The following is a 17994-nucleotide window of genomic DNA, read 5'->3' as shown; positions in this document are numbered from 1 at the left end:
TGCGAGTTCTAATCAAAATACGAATTGTAGTATCTAGTACTGGGTAGAGGTGGGTCAGTCACCCTAACGACAAAGACGTATCACAAGCAAGGGTCAATATACTGTATGTAAAGGTGAGTATAGCAGCAGGGTAACACCCTTCCGATGAGGGAACAACAGCCATAACCAGGAAACACAACATTTCAAACTTATGCAAAGTTCTTTCTCAAGTGACTGGCCAGTCACTTGAGAAAGAACTTTGCATAAGTTCAAAACGTTGTTTGTGCCACTAAAAGAGTAAATTCTTCTCTGCAAATCCGATGTGCCCTGGATCCTCCACTTTCTTTCTTTACTGTATATTGTCAACCATATTATGTCTCGTCTTCGGCTTCTCTTCTTCTAGTGAGTCGTCCAAGCTTTATATTCGCCATCAATTCCTCGCGACCATGGCCGTAATTGTTTTGCCTTTGTTTTTTCCAGTTTGGTCTGCTCTTTCCCTTTCTGTATCTTGGTCTATGAGGCTAAAGATTGCATATTCTGGACTTATGCGTTGTCACGCTGTTCTGCCCGCAGACCAGACTAACCCCCAATACTGAGGTGCAAAGTGAGTAACCACGCACCCGCAGTAGTGAGAGCGTGCCCGGAGTGTGGATTTGGTAGTGTGGTCAAGGCCAGGGGTACCAGGGTAGGTAGTGTACTTGCCAGATCCAGGCGTAGAGAAGGGGCCGTATTAGGATCCGAAGCCAGTGGTCGAGGGTAACAGAGTTCCGGGTAGTAGAGGTCCAAGTGCCGAGTTCGAGGGGGTCCGAGAGGTAAGCGATGTCGAGTGGAAGCCGAGGTTGTAGAGCCAAAGAGAGTAGGAAGACAAGCCGGTTCGGTAACGAAGCTGAAACAGAGAGAGAGAGCTGGGCACAGTATGAAACAGCACTAGGCAGACGAACTATGCAGAGCGAAGTTGGAGAGGAATTACTGGGGTAATAAAGTGAGAAGGACCAATGAGAGGAAGGGGCAGAGCAGAGGCGCACCCAGGAGCCCTTTGTGATAGGGCAGGGGTTAATGACCTGGTTTGCTGCAGATGAATGGTAGGAGGACCTGAGCCTGTGAGCTGAGATGGCCGGGGGGCGGAGTCTCCCGGCCGGTGCAGTGCATAAATTAAGTTGCGCGGCGCGCGCCCTGTAAGAGGAGCGACCGCGAGTCCAGCGTCGGCGGCGTGCGTGCGAACCGCGGGGGGGAGGATGAACGGGCCGTGACGCAGAGCAGGGACGGAGGAGACCGCAGCCAGCGGCATAGGTAAGGAAGGGCAGCGCCGGGGGCGATGTGTGCCCTGACTCCTGACATGCGTATATCTATGTGTAGTGATTCTTTACTATATTTTCCAATGTGAGACCAGAACGTTTGGATTGTTGGGCAACTCCATAGACAATGTAAAAGATCTGCCCCGGGGGCTGCACATTTTGTACATTTGCTGTTCGGAGCCAGTTGTGCGTTGAGTCTAAATTTGGGAGTAGTGTGTGTCCTATGTAGGATACTGTAATTCATTTCATAGTATATTGTGGATGGGATAAGTTTAAATGACTTTTCAAATTGTCTGATAATAGTTTCCATATTTTGATTTGAGCAGTCTGCTAGCCAAGCTCCTATTCCCAGTGTGTTATCATCAAAATGCAGTGTTTTCTTCAAACACTGGTAAATGTTTGAGACTGAAGTTTTCCCATATCTTGCCATGTACTGTAGAACCATCAAGCTGATTGTCTTTATCCTCGGTTGGTAGGTTATTGATTATTTCTAATGTATAGTGTCTGGCCTGGATTTATGCAAAGAACTGTGTGTTTGGTAATGCATATTTATCTTTTAGTTCCTGTAATGAGTATAATCTAGTTTATGTAGGAGCTGTCCTATGCCAATGGTTCCCCTCTTTTCCCAGGCTGCTATTGGGTAATTCACCCTCCCCTCCTGAAACTGTTGATTTTTTATGAATGGTAGGTGTAGTGATTGATCACTTTATACAGTAGGTGAAGTGCTTTCCGAGCTCTGTACCATGGCTGTATCATGTACCATACTTTTAATATGTTTATTAAAATAGGCATAGGTGTGATATAAATAATAATACACATAATTCAGTGGTTAAATTCACTGTAAAAGTGTTAATTCTATGTATGGTAAATAATATACCTGTTTAATCACAGTATGACTGTTACAGTTTAACTAGTGTCATGTCTTCTTTGTAAATTGATACTGTACATGGGCAAAAATGAAATAAAGAGTGCTAAATGTCTATGTGTTATAGACTAGTTGTATCTTTTGAAGTCCTGTTGAACACTAGTTACTTTTATATACTATCTGCAGAGGTTGTGTGTGATCCCTATGGAATTCTCCTTACAGCCCATTTCAGCAGGCCCACCAACAGCTTTCTCAGCTGTCTTCGGCTTCTCTTCTCCTAGTGAGTCGTCCAAGCTTTATATTCGCCATCAATTCCTCGCGACCATGGCCGTAATTTTTTTGCATTTTTTTTTTTCCAGTTTGGTCTGCTCTTTCCCTTTCTGTATCTTGGTCTATGAGGCTAAAGATTGCATATTCTGGACTTATGCGTTTTCACGCTGTTCTGCCCGCAGACCAGACTAACCCCCAATACTGAGGTGCAAAGTGAGTAACCACGCACCCGCAGTAGTGAGAGCGTGCCCGGAGTGTGGATTTGGTAGTGTGGTCAAGGCCAGGGGTACCAGGGTAGGTAGTGTACTTGCCAGATCCAGACGTAGAGAAGGGGCCGTATTAGGATCCGAAGCCAGTGGTCGAGGGTAACAGAGTTCCGGGTAGTAGAGGTCCAAGTGCCGAGTTCGAGGGGGTCCGAGAGGTAAGCGATGTCGAGTGGAAGCCGAGGTCGTAGAGCCAAAGAGAGTAGGAAGACAAGCCGGTTCGGTAACGAAGCTGAAACAGAGAGAGAGCTGGGCACAGTATGAAACAGCACTAGGCAGACGAACTATGCAGAGCGAAGTTGGAGAGGAATTACTGGGGTAATAAAGTGAGAAGGACCAATGAGAGGAAGGGACAGAGCAGAGGCCCACCCAGGAGCCCTTTGTGATAGGGCAGGGGTTAATGACCTGGTTTGCTGCAGATGAATGGTAGGAGGACCTGAGCCTGTGAGCTGAGATGGCCGGGGGGCGGAGTCTCCCGGCCGGTGCAGTGCATAAATTAAGTTGCGCGGCGCGCGCCCTGTAAGAGGAGCGACCGCGAGTCCAGCGTCGGCGGCGTGCGTGCGAACCGCGGGGGGGAGGATGAACGGGCCGTGACGCAGAGCAGGGACGGAGGAGACCGCAGCCAGCGGCATAGGTAAGGAAGGGCAGCGCCGGGGGCGACGTGTGCCCTGACTCCTGACATGCGTATATCTATGTGTAGTGATTCTTTACTATATTTTCCAATGTGAGACCAGAACGTTTGGATTGTTGGGCAACTCCATAGACAATGTAAAAGATCTGCCCCGGGGGCTGCACATTTTGTACATTTGCTGTTCGGAGCCAGTTGTGCGTTGAGTCTAAATTTGGGAGTAGTGTGTGTCCTATGTAGGATACTGTAATTCATTTCATAGTATATTGTGGATGGGATAAGTTTAAATGACTTTTCAAATTGTCTGATAATAGTTTCCATATTTTGATTTGAGCAGTCTGCTAGCCAAGCTCCTATTCCCAGTGTGTTATCATCAAAATGCAGTGTTTTCTTCAAACACTGGTAAATGTTTGAGACTGAAGTTTTCCCATATCTTGCCATGTACTGTAGAACCATCAAGCTGATTGTCTTTATCCTCGGTTGGTAGGTTATTGATTATTTCTAATGTATAGTGTCTGGCCTGGATTTATGCAAAGAACTGTGTGTTTGGTAATGCATATTTATCTTTTAGTTCCTGTAATGAGTATAATCTAGTTTATGTAGGAGCTGTCCTATGCCAATGGTTCCCCTCTTTTCCCAGGCTGCTATTGGGTAATTCACCCTCCCCTCCTGAAACTGTTGATTTTTTATGAATGGTAGGTGTAGTGATTGATCACTTTATATAGTAGGTGAAGTGCTTTCCGAGCTCTGTACCATGGCTGTATCATGTACCATACTTTTAATATGTTTATTAAAATAGGCATAGGTGTGATATAAATAATAATACACATAATTCAGTGGTTAAATTCACTGTAAAAGTGTTAATTCTATGTACAGTATGGTAAATAATATACCTGTTTAATCACAGTATGACTGTTACAGTTTAACTAGTGTCATGTCTTCTTTGTAAATTGATACTGTACATGGGCAAAAATGAAATAAAGAGTGCTAAATGTCTATGTGTTATAGACTAGTTGTATCTTTTGAAGTCCTGTTGAACACTAGTTACTTTTATATACTATCTGCAGAGCTTGTGTGTGATCCCTATGGAATACAACCCATACAATTGGTGGGGATATCTGCCAAAAGGAGACTGGTGCTTGGTGTAGCAGAGGGTTCTTAGAAATCTCTGATCTGTGTGCCTAGGGTAATAGACATGGATACTGTCATGTTAGAAGTTCAGAGTACAAGTGTTAGTGTGCACAGGTGGTATAGTTGGACTCACTTGCGATCGTGATTGCCGTGTTGATACATATATTTACTGCATACCCCATGTATGCTTGCAGTGGTGAATACACAGGATTAGAGGAAAAAATAAAAAAGCCCCAAAGTCTCTAAGGCGAGTTGTTCACTCACAGTTTAATGTTAATTTCAGAAATACTGTTCATGATTGGTTTAATATCTACTGAATTGATATATACCATATGTGATAAAATATAGTGTATAGAAGTATTGCTATTAGGACAGCAGCTGCAGATTTGCCCTGGAGATAGATCGTCTCTGGCAGCTTTCTTGTGGATCATAGAAAGTTTCCCGTGAGGGGTGATTGCCAATTAGGGTTAGCACTGACTAAAGCAGAATTCTTAGTGATCTGTTTCAGACTGCTAGGAGATTAACTAAGCTACTAATTGAAGCTGGCGCTGTGAAACAGAGTTCCTAGAGGTCTGCTTCAGACACAGCAATTAAGCTGTTGTGCATTCACATTAACCAACAACAATCGTGAGTCTTCTATGGTGATGTAAACCATGTGGTAACTTTCTCCTGTATCTCTCAGGATTTTATGCATTTTATGTTCACGTTTTTATTTATTAATATTGCAGTTCCTCTTTGCTTCCATGTATATGGCACCGCGACTTCTTTGATCCGCAGTGTTCTGAGCATTTTGGTGTCTTCTTTCGGGAGATATGTTTTCTGGAGGAGTGTTACCTGCACTCTGGAACACTTAATATGGGATAGTATCTTCCTCATCCATTGCTGGAGAATGCAGGCCCCCAACATTCCAGGAGACCACCTTGAGATTGTTTATCTGGATCTGGGATTTATTGGCATCTATTGCAGCCTTTTATTGGGGCTTCATTTATCTGATCTTTTCTGTGAGGTGGATTTTTCTTTGTTTTGTTTGTTTTTTCATTGGTGGTGAGCCTTCCCAGCGAGCGGTGTCTAGTGTTATTCTGGAGTCGAGAACAGGAGTCTTGGTTTTGGTTGACTTTTTGCATTATAACTTGCGAGATCCAACCTAACAAAAAGCCACAGAAAAAACGAATGGCGCACAGCCAGGGAGCCAGGTGTGGAATAAAAAACTTTTTCTTTATTGCAGCATGGTGAGAGACAAGTTCACCCCCTTGGGGGACAAAGACAAAGACCTCCTACGTGTTTCGGATCAACGGGTCCTTGTACTCAAGGAGTACTCCTTGATAAAGGACCCGTTGGTCCGAAACGCGTAGGAGGTCTTTGTCTTTGTCCCCCAAGGGGGTGAACTTGTCTCTCACCATGCTGCAATAAAGAAAAAGTTTTTTATTCCACACCTGGCTCCCTGGCTGTGCGCCATTCGTTTTTTCTATTGGATGTACCTGGACTCTGGATCCTTCATGGCTGGCACACCAGCAGAGGAACCCTGGAGATGACGTGAGTGGGGTTTATTGGTTTAGACTGCTATAGTTAAGTCTGACTGCTGTCACTGTGATGCTTACAAGTCTATATTTACCTACCCACTCCCACTGGTATCTCCAGGGTTAATATTTCATTGCCAATATAATTGGATGGAGTTGCCGCGGGTTTGAGCACCCCAACCCTTTCACCTAACAAACAGCTACAGGCTGTAACGGCAAACGTTGTGCCAAATCTTCCATGGCTTCTTTCCATCCAGGATAACATTGCTGGCATTTGGCAACCCAAACTTGTCAGTTTTGTCTCTTGTTTTATTCGGGATTTTTTCTGTGATGAGTTTGGCATCGTTTGGAAATGTGCTTGCGGCTTTTCTGGTGACTCGAATAGAAAAGTCTTGGAGCCTTCCATGACTCTCAGTTTTTCCGGGTACAGCAGTACAAATTGTTTTTCCTTCTGGTACTGTTATTTGCACAATGGGGAAAATTCCTTCTTTTGTGCTACTTGGATATAGAGAGAGAAAGGGGGAGCACAGGTTGAAGAATTTGGGGTATCTGGAGTATCCAAATAGATATTTGTGGGTGTGTTTGAAAGATATAATGAATCACTTACACGGCCTTGTGTAAATGCTCTCACAGCAAGGTTTACTTGTCTTGGTGGTCCCTCGGTCGGTTTACTTCTTCTTTTCAGGACTTGGTTTTCTTTCTGGATATTTTCAACGGTCCTCGGCTTACAATGAGGATGTCTCCCTCAGAGTCAATAGATTAAAAAACAATGTTTTAGAGGGGGATACAGACAGTATTGATAAAGTCCAATGATATATATATATATTTATATTTATAAGGCAGTAAATACTGCCGGTACTCACACGGGCTAGTGTGAGTACAATCCTAGGGGAAGGTATCTTTTTATCCAAAGTTGATCTTAGCACGTAGTGATCTATAGGTATATTAGGGGTCTGGTATATAATGATAAATATAAAATGATACTCACACGGTCTTGTGTGAGTGAGTGCACATCAAGGTATCTTTATCTTGATAGTCCCATTTTTCTTCTTTTCCTGTTCTTGATCTTCTTCCTGATTTTCCTCGGTGGTCTTCAACTTCCAGTGTGGTAATCCCCCTCGGTGTGAACAAATAGGAAAACAATTGTTAGTGGGGAAACGTCAACATAAAACAGTGGCTGCCCACTAGAAGAGTACGAGTAGATACGTGAAAACAGCAAAATGCTGCAGGCACTCACACGGGCAAGTGTGAGTGTAATCCTAGGGGAAGGTATCTTTTCTCTTTTGGTGTCTTTAAATCTGGTGCCCTGTAAGGGTGATGGTGGTCTAATATATATAAGTATATAAAAATCAAATTCAAAATGATACTCACACGGCCTTGTGTGAGTAAATGCACATCAGGGTATCTTTAACTTCTTTGTGATACTGATACTATCGATCTCCAAGTGCCAGTGTAGGTAGAAAACCCCTCCCTGGTGTAGATGTAAAATTGAACACTGTCACGGTTTTCGTGGGCTACAACAAAATTTATTAAAGAAAACTCTAAAAACGGAACATGTTTAAAAACAATAGAAAAAATGCATAGAAAGAAAAAGCCAGCCGTCTGAAAGAAATTTGCTCGTGGGTCTCGTGGAGCGCAGCTAACTTGCTCCGCGTCCGGATATAGTGCTGCCTCCTCTCAGATCCACTCCTTGACGGTGGCTGTGCTGGGTCACAATTGCCTAGTGGTCAGAGCAACGCGTTTCGACTTTTGGTCTTCCTCAGCCTGAGGAAGACCAAAAGTCGAAACGCGTTGCTCTGACCACTAGGCAATTGTGACCCAGCACAGCCACCGTCAAGGAGTGGATCTGAGAGGAGGCAGCACTATATCCGGACGCGGAGCAAGTTAGCTGCGCTCCACGAGACCCACGAGCAAATTTCTTTCAGACGGCTAGCTTTTTCTTTCTATGCATTTTTTCTATTGTTTTTAAACATGTTCCGTTTTTAGAGTTTTCTTTAATAAATTTTGTTGTAGCCCACGAAAACCGTGACAGTGTTCAATTTTACATCTACACCAGGGAGGGGTTTTCTACCTACACTGGCACTTGGAGATCGATAGTATCAGTATCACAAAGAAGTTAAAGATACCCTGATGTGCATTTACTCACACAAGGCCGTGTGAGTATCATTTTGAATTTGATTTTTATATACTTATATATATTAGACCACCATCACCCTTACAGGGCACCAGATTTAAAGACACCAAAAGAGAAAAGATACCTTCCCCTAGGATTACACTCACACTTGCCCGTGTGAGTGCCTGCAGCATTTTGCTGTTTTCACGTATCTACTCGTACTCTTCTAGTGGGCAGCCACTGTTTTATGTTGACGTTTCCCCACTAACAATTGTTTTCCTATTTGTTCACACCGAGGGGGATTACCACACTGGAAGTTGAAGACTTCAGGAAGAAGAAAATCAGGAAGAAGATCAAGAACAGGAAAAGAAGAAAAATGGGACTATCAAGATAAAGATACCTTGATGTGCACTCACTCACACAAGACCGTGTGAGTATCATTTTATATTTATCATTATATACCAGACCCCTAATATACCTATAGATCACTACGTGCTAAGATCAACTTTGGATAAAAAGATACCTTCCCCTAGGATTGTACTCACACTAGCCCGTGTGAGTACCGGCAGCATTTACTGCCTTATAAATATAAATATATATATATATCATTGGACTTTATCAATACTGTCTGTATCCCCCTCTAAAACATTGTTTTTTAATCTATTGACTCTGAGGGAGACATCCTCATTGTAAGCCGAGGACCGTTGAAAATATCCAGAAAGAAAACCAAGTCCTGAAAAGAAGAAGTAAACCGACCGAGGGACCACCAAGACAAGTAAACCTTGCTGTGAGAGCATTTACACAAGGCCGTGTAAGTGATTCATTATATCTTTCAAACACACCCACAAATATCTATTTGGATACTCCAGATACCCCAAATTCTTCAACCTGTGCTCCCCCTTTCTCTCTCTATATCCCTGTACTAATAAGGATCCTGGATAAGGACCCTATTGGGGTCTGAGCCATAGGACAAGAAGACGAACCAGAGGGGACCTTTGTTTATAAGGTTGTAAACTCCATTGTTACATTGCCCCTGTTCTCAAGAACTTAATCAGGGAGCGCCCGGGCTTTTCTTTGTTTCATTTTGTGCTACTTGGGCAGAGAAATCTTGAAAAAGTAACAATTGATTGCCTTCGTAATGCAGGTATGACTTTTTCCTGTAGGCTGCGAGAACATTTGCTCTGTCTGTGTAATTAAGTAACCTCAGGAGGGCTGGTCTTGGTCTAGATTTGTCCTGGTCTCTTTCTGGCTCCAGTCTGTGTGCTCTTTCTATTTTCAGGTCTTCTGCTGTGCTTGGCATGTTCAATGCCTAATGTAGCCATTTTTAGAGCAACTGAATGAGATCTTTCCCTTTCACAGATTCTGGTATTCCTATAATACGCAGATTGTTTCTGCGGCTTCTGTTCTCCAAGTCATCAAGTTTTTCCTGTATGGTTGTTATGGTGTTTAGTTGGTGTTTCTAGTTTGCGTTGTAGTTGCTGGATTTCTGTCTCAGATCCCAAAGTTCTGCTCTCCACCTCCTCCAATCTGTGGCCATGTGAGTTGAGCTTTGCCAACGTCTCCTGCATTATATTCTTAAAATCTGATATTTTTCCCTCAGATAGAGGGGAGATTAACTTCCGCAGCTCTCTGGCTGTGGCCTCTGCTGGGGACAGTTCCTGTACCTTGGGTTCGGGTGTTGTATTCTCTCCTTCGGATATATCTGGGGATAGTGTCTTTAGGGCCACAGGTTTTTTGTTGGTTTCCTTGTCTTTTTTTTTGCTTTTCTTGATGGTACCTGCTTTATCTACAATTTTACCATTTTTCTTGCTGTGTTTGGACTGGCTTTTTTCCCACCACTGCTTACATGTGTATGTCCTGTTTCTTTACTTAAGTGGTATGTGGGTTCTAAAGTAGTTCTGCTTGTTATAATTTAGTGGTAATATTCCCAGCAGTTTGAGCCTCAAACTGTAACAATAGATAATGTTACCGTAGTAATATAAGAATACATTATAGCTGCTGAGTTACACTGACTGAAGGATTGATTGAAACTGAAAGGTAGCCATTTAGTGAGTGAAGCAGGATCTTTGCTGATCAATCACTGGAGAACAAATCGATCGATAGCTTAGGTCATTAGTTTTCAATAAAGCTAATCAAAGGCTGCATATATTAAAATAAAAACCAAACCCCCAAAATGTTAATGTTCCGCTTGGTTATTAGATTGGTATAAAGCAGGCCTGCACAACACACATGCGGCCCGCCCGCAATGGCTTTGCCCGCTCTCGCCCTCCTCCCTCCCCTGAGTGCACACTCCCCCTCCCTCCCCCCCCCGAGCCTGCTCTCACGAGTCTCAGAGGAGGACGGCAGGGTAGGAGTCTGCTGCTAGAGAGTGCATGCGCGCTTCTTCCCTCGTGTGCAGTCTGCCTGCTCTGCTCCGTCTGCTGCCCACTGCCTCAACTGATGATATGAAGATGTGAGATGCAGGGGGGGTAGGGAGGGTGATGTTATATGCACGGGGTGATGTTATATGCAGGGGGGAGAGTGATGTGGGATGCAGGGGTCGGGAGAGGGTGATGTGAGATGGTGTATTGGCGAGGGTGATGTGAGATGCATGGAGGTTGAGTAATGTTTGATGCAGGGGGGAAATGGGTGATGTGAGGTGCAGGGGGGGGAGGATGATGTGAGATGCAGGGGGAGAGTGATGTGAGGTGCAGGGGGGTGGGATGTGTGTGGTGTGCAGGGGGTATTGTGTGTGATGTGGAGGGGGCGTATTATGTGTGTGTGTGAGGGGGAGAGATGGGGGTGTGAGAGATAGAGGGGAAGTCTCGCAAAGGCCACTGGGGGGGGGGGCAATGCAAACTGTTGTCCCCAGGAAAGCAGTCTACGGCCCTTTCTAGTATGACTATCCTCATATCTCCCCCAGCACCCCTCATCATAATCATCTTCATATATCTTGAGGAGAAGATATGATGATCATCTGGGGGAGGGGGAGATGATGAGATGATGAGGGGTGCTGGGGGAGAAATATGAGATGATGAGGGGTGCTGGGGGAGATATGAGGATAATGATGAGGGGTGCTGGGGGAGATATGAGGATGATGATGATGGGTGCTGGGGAAGATATGATTATGATGATGATGATGATGATGATGATGATGATGATGATGATGATGATGATGATGATGATGATGATGATGATGATTTTACCCGTGCGGCTCAAATCTGTTTTCCTTGGAGCAGTTCGGCCCTTCTCACTTTACAAGTTGTGCAGGCTTGGTATAGAGGGTAGCAGAGGAGTAACCCACAAGTCAAAACAACACTATGCATTCGGGTTCCTGCAGAAATACCACCTAAACATTACATATTCACAAAGTTGATGGCGTTTTATCAGAGTTTGTATTGTTGTACTTTGCGTGACTATGAAATCTGTTGCTTTAAGTACTAATGCCTGATTATAAAAAGTTTGCAAACACAAATGTTTAAAGGCTTGCAGTGTGCTGGGGTAATTACAGTGACTTTTGTCTTATTGTCTTACCAACCATAGGATTCACGTCAACAGAAGGTGTCTTTGCTGCGGACATTATGGAACACATTCAAATATTCTCTCATCCAGGTTGCTCTTATGAAAGTTGTTGCTGATATGTTGGCTTTTACAGGTCCCCAGATTTTAAAGTAGGTGAACCCTTCTATTGCCCATTTATGAAGAACTATAAAGTGGTTGTTATAGATAAAATGACAATGTTGCCAGCAGAACCCTTTACAGAGGAGTTTCAGATAGTAGCTAAAGAGTATCTAATGATCTACCGTAAATTCCGGACTATAAGCCGCTACTTTTTCCCCACGCTTTGAACCTCGCGGCTTATACAATGACGCGGCTTATATATGAATTTTTCCCGCTTTCTGCTCTCCCCCTCCCTCCCGAGTCCACTCTACCGCGCCCCCCCGCGAGCTCGCTGTCACCATCCCCCGCGAGCCCATTGTCACCATCCCCTGCGAGCCCGCTCTCCCCCTCGCAGAGTAGCAGCGCGCTCTAGCATTGAGGCACTTCCTGCCTGCTGCTTGCTAGAGCGTGTGTGCACTCCTGCTTGGACAGCAGAGGTAATGTGAGGTGCTGGGGGGTTAATGTGAGGTGCTGGGGCTTGATGTGTGGTGCAGGGGGGTTGATGTGTGGTGCAGGGGGGGGTTGATGTGATGTGCTGCGGGTTAATGTGAGGTGCTGGGGGCTTGATGTGAGGTGCTCAGGGGTTAATGTGAGGTGCTGGGGGGCTTGATGTGTGGTGCAGGGGGGTTGATGTGTGGTGCAGGGGGGGTTGATGTGATGTGCTGGGGGTTAATGTGAGGTGCTAGGGGGTTAATGTGAGGTGCTGGGGGATTGATGTGAGGTGCTCAGGGGTTAATGTGAGGTGCCACGGGGGTTGATTTGTGGTGCAGGGGGGGTTGATGTGATGTGCTGGGGGTTAATGTGAGGTGCAGGGGGGGTTGCTTATAGACGTATGCGGCTTATATTCAGGTGCGGCTTATATTCAGGTGCGGCTTATATTCAGGTGCGGCTTATATTCAGGTGCGGCTTATTTATGTTCAAAATAATAAAAATTTTAAAATTCAATGGGTGCGGCTTATATTCAGGTGCGGCTTATAGTCCGGAATTTACGGTACTAACTAAATTGATTTTGTATTGGTTAAGGAAATAGAAGGTTAATGATTTAAAACAGGGGTGCGCAAACTGGTGAGTGTGGGATTTTTCGGGGGGGGGGGGGATACGTGAGCCCCTCGCTCTTCCTGAGGCATTTAAATTAAATGCTGGGGCACTGGGCGAGGCCTCTGCAACCTCAATTTACTGGGATTCAGCCGTCTTCTGGTCACGTCGCCATGACAACGCGGCATCAAATGACACATTTGACGCCGGGTCACTCGAGAGGGGGGCGTGAGCGCAGGGACCGGGACACGGGGGCGCAGCCCAAAAACTTTTTGCACCCCTGATCTAAAACATGATTGCCCTTATTAATGCAGAATAATCCATTGTGTTGTACCACACAATTTCCCATATGTTTACCCAAATCAGGTTTTCAAAAATACTATTTAAATATCTCACATAGATACAGTAGATTGATAATTAGTTAAAAATATATTTATACATACAGTACATTTCTATCTATTGTGATGCCAACACCACATTGTAGCATCTTTTAGTCCCAGATAAAGGCAGGAAACGTCGTAATTCTCTTACATCGGGTTTATTTACATACATTTTAAACATAAAATCTTTGATTGTCACTGTGGATAACTAGGCCCCCTCAATTGAAAACCTATACAGTCACATTGGCAATCAATGTTACACTATAATTAAAAAAAAAAAAAAACCTTAGCAATATTAAAATACATTACTAATCACCCTTTTTTTACCTTGGTGTCTAACCGCTAAGGTAATGAAGGGGTTAAACCCTTCAGCCACTGCTCCCCACCCCCTTGGAGGCCTAACCACCCACCTCAGGGCAACTACCCCATCACCCACCCCTAACCCCCAATAAGAGTTTCCTCCCACCGCCCACAGTAATGGGCATTAGTCCTATTAGCCAAATATAGCTGTAACACATATTCCCCCTCCCCCCGAATCGCAGATAGGGTGCATATGAGGAGAAATCTATAAGTATTACCCAGTGTGGTACTTTACCTGTTAGGCTCACAGGAGGCCTGAGCCTCCGCCAGTGAGAGCCTGGGGTGTATCCTCTGGAACAATACTATATGGTGCAGCGCCTCCACCTGCGATGGCTCCGAGCAAAGCGGGCATTGTTCCTTGCAGGACACATTCAAATGAACACATACACTAGATGTAAAATAGCAACGGTCTTTACTATAACGATATGAACACACTTCTCGCTCTATAACTCTATAATACTGATGGCACAACTACCCAAAGCTCCAACGCAGGGCGCAACCCTCCACCGTGTCCCCACACCGTGTCCACTGTCCCACACCCAAACCCCAAGTGTGTGGTGACCACACAGTCCACAAGTATGAGGATGTTAGAGGTGGTGCACTTGGTGACTGTACCTGCCCGGGGCTCCTGCACACGGGTACAGCAGACAATCTTCGCAAAGGCTCCGCTGACGCGATGCATCCCGCTACGCTCCTCCGGGGCGATCCCACCTGGATTGATATGATGCACTTGCGGAGAGTGATTCACTGCAATCACTGGCCAGGATATTCCTCTTCCTGACTGGCCCTCACTTGCCTGCGTTCTACAGGACCCTGTCCCTATCTAAGGGGAGTCCCTGTAGTAACCACAAGCTGAGGTGATTGGGGCCTAGCTGGGGCCTAAGGGGGATGTCTGGCCTAGTGCATGGGCCACTGGCTCCATACACATACACACCCTCCCCTGTCTATGACCCAGCTTCAACTGCTTACTCACTGCAGCACACAACAATGTATCTTTCCTCTCATGGAAAGCTGTAAGCTCTATTGGCTGCTGTGGCATCACGTGTGCTCCAGCCCTTGGGGCTGCTTGGAGTTGTAGTTCCCCAGGGGCCTCTTTAACATTAGGGCCGCGTGCGCTATGGGTACTGCACACGCGCGACAATGTAATGGCCGCCACTAGCCCTACCTGCGCTTGCGCAAACTCTGGGAAGCCCTGCACTTCTGTAATGGCCACCGGCCACCTTCTACACATGCGCAATCCCACGGCAATCGCAAGATGGCCGCCTTGACGCTTCTGTGCATGCGCGAGCCTTTGCACATGCGCAAACACAATAAACATGGCGGCGCCATGTAGCTGATGTCGCCGGGAGTCCCCGACAACGCACTCGCCCCTGCCATTCCCTGCACATGGAGCGGAGGTCCCTGCAACAAAACGCAAGTAAGGGGGACCAGGGGGGGACCCTGCTACATAGCTAATAGGACTTTTGCCCATTGAAAAGGATAACATAATACAGTACATTACATGAAATATTTTTTACATTATTAATTACATTACATACAGTAAATAATACAAATAATCAATCTTTAGCCATTAAATCCATTGATTGTCACTGTGCCTAACTAAGCCCTCAAAGGGGCATAGATACCCACATTGCCAATCAATGAACACCATAAATACAAAAAAGTAGTACTTACCCTGCCAGGATGAAAGCCGTCCTCCTCCTCAGGGGCAGCAATACATCCAATACATAATACATACCCCACCCCCTATGCCCTCAACAAAACAACACTCCCTCCACAGTAATGGGCCCTATTAGCTGAACCCCGTTAATTTTAGTTCCGGGGACCCCCTGCTTCCCAAGATACAAACCTCTGTTGGGGGTTCCGGTGTCTTGACGCTGTTTAAATGTCCCAATCACGTGAACTGTGACTGGGACTTTTTAACTTTGCCGAGATACTGCCCCGCGAGTGGTGGTGCTCTTTAAAAAGACAATATATATTTTTACTGTAACTTTTGAAATAAAGCCCTCCACATTTCTGCTTTCATGGTCCTTCTTCTAAGGAAGAGAAATTACAAAAATTAAACATGCAATGCACAGAGATTTATCTTGGTCTCCATTTATCCCAATACAGTAGGTGAAAAAAAATAGGTACAGAGAAATCCATCTTTGGGCCTTATACAGAGAGCATCGTTATTTCGAAATTCGCCATTTTTTGTACAATTTCGCGCAGAAACCGGCAGAAAATGGCGAGTTCCGAAAAACGCGCCATTTTGTTTTTTCAATTGCTAAAACTCGCCTCGCGGCTGGCGAGAACCTCCATCTCGCCATTTTTAAAACTCTCCGAATGCAGAGAGGTGCGAACGGCATAAAGCGGCTGTTCGCGCCAAAAAATGGCGCGATTCTCGCATTTTTGCCGCGCCAGGAAAAGATGGCAAGATGGCGCTTGCCGCCTATAGTAAAGGGGAAAAAAAGGCGCGAATTTGTTTTTACACGTTTCTGAAGCGCGCATCTCGCCAATTTAAACTCGCCACACGCATCCATGTTAAACATAGCAGAATTCGCACTTTTCTGCATATGGAGAATAAAACTCTCCAAAAAAGCTACTTTTTATGAAATTCGCCAATTTTAAAATTCTATGCTCTCTGCATAAGGCCCTTTAAGTGCTATGTCCAATTTAAAAGCCCTGACCCTCTGAACCAGATTGTCTGTCTGCAGCCAGACGGCGACACTACTGTATAGTAAAAACAGAGCAATTTGAACAGTATGTCATGTTCGTATCATCTATGTCATCTTTGTAATTTGTGGAATAATTGTGTATTACAATATGTAACCAGAGAGTTGTTTTCAGGACAAAATGTCACAGGAAGCAGTGCTAAAGACAATATTTTTTTTCATACCAATACTATAGTGGCGATAAATTAACATGAGGCATTTATACAGTGTTACACTTAATGATTTATATGCCAAGTAAGATCCTATTTTATTGCTTTAATATCTTTTGTAGGATTACTGGAATGGAAGGGCTAAATAACACGGATTTCAGTGGAACTGGCTTTTACATAGAACTTGATAAGTGATCAAATTACAGTTTGTCTTGGGGGATGCATCTCTGAAAATCTCCTCTCTAGTACTACAATAATATTGCAGTTAATTATCTACTGAGTTATGTAACAATCTAGGTAAAAACCCATATTTGAATCCTGTCTCCAATCACCCCTTGATGTCTCTTAAATTCAGCTTATAATATGTTGGCAGGACAACAGCTTGTTAGAAAAACCATTTGTTTCAATATGCCTCACATGTGCTAATTAATTTGGCTGGGCTGAACTTAATTCAGTCAGGTGACATTTTAGAGCTATATAACTAAAAGCACAGCAGCCTAAGGCTATGGCCCCGCTCCCTCAGTCAGCGCGCCTGCACTGCAGACAGGCGGGGCGCTGACAGACACAGACCGCGATATGCGGTCTGTAGGTAGCCGGGAGCCGGAGAGAGAGGGGGGCGGGCTCCGATCGTGGTGCCATCCACCCCCCCACACACATACATATATACACACACACACACATACACATACACACATACACACATACATACATACATACATACATACATACATACTGTTACTCTCTTTAGCAGGTGATATTGAACCTAACCCAGGTCCTCCCATTCAGCTCTGTCCCATGCCCCTGAGAATTCCACCTTTAAATTCCAAAAAGGGCTATCTGTCGCCCATATAAACATCCGGAGCCTGCTGCCCAAACTGGACGAACTAAGGGCATGGTGCCTTATGCATAAACCCAAAGCCATCGTTCTTACAGAAACATGGCTATCCCCTAAAACCCCTGATGCAAATATTGCCATTCAGGGATACTCCATTTTTAGGAGAGATAGGTCAAAGAGAGGAGGAGGGGTGTTATTTTATATTGCAGACACCTTACAATTTACAGTTAAATTGCCCACCAAGCCCACCCTCTTTTGAAATTCTAGTTGGCAAAATCTGCCTCCCCTTTTCTAAGCCCATCTTGCTTGCTGGCATCTACCGCCCCTCTAAAGCCCCTCTACAATCCCTGACTGATATCACCCAATTTCTTGGCTCCATTTCCTCTCTGAATGAGAAGAGTGAGCTGCTAGTTCTTGAGGATTTCAACTTCAATTCGCTTGACCCTAAAAACTACAAAATCCAGATACAACTCAAGTCACTTAACCTATCGCAACTCATTTCCCAACCCACACGGATAAACCTGAAATCGCATAACCATTCCTTGCTAGACTGGATTCTCTCCTCAAACCCTCAAACCCCAAAGAATACAATCCTCTGGCATCCTTCCTGATATTTTCAGTGACCATGCAATAGTGTACTGTGTAAGAAAAATTAAGCCGCCCCATTCAAGCCCTAAAGTTCTCCTCACTAGAACATTTAAAAACTTTAACCCACAACAGTTTCTGGATGACCTTACCAACTGCCCATGGCACAGAATCGATTTAATTCCCGACCCTGATTCTGCGCTCGACTATTTCCAATTCGAGTTCTTAAAACTCTG

The 17994-nt window shown here is 44.8% G+C and overlaps 1 protein-coding gene across 4 annotated transcripts in view; it reads left to right on the top strand.

The window, feature by feature from the left end:
• The window catches only part of LOC142491425 (multidrug resistance-associated protein 1-like), a 118242-nt gene that overhangs the window by 33075 nt on the left and 67173 nt on the right, over nt 1–17994 (top strand). For all 4 annotated transcript variants that reach the window (XM_075593972.1, XM_075593974.1, XM_075593973.1 and 1 more), the window contains one exon: nt 11584–11711. In XM_075593972.1, coding sequence (XP_075450087.1) covers nt 11584–11711 — 128 coding nt within the window. The remainder of the gene's footprint in view (nt 1–11583; nt 11712–17994) is intronic.

This window comes from Ascaphus truei, chromosome 3 (assembly GCF_040206685.1).
Source record: "Ascaphus truei isolate aAscTru1 chromosome 3, aAscTru1.hap1, whole genome shotgun sequence".
In the NCBI taxonomy this organism is placed as follows: domain Eukaryota; kingdom Metazoa; phylum Chordata; class Amphibia; order Anura; family Ascaphidae; genus Ascaphus; species Ascaphus truei.
Note: the sequence above shows the minus strand (reverse complement) of the source record. Positions and strands in the feature narration are given on the sequence as shown.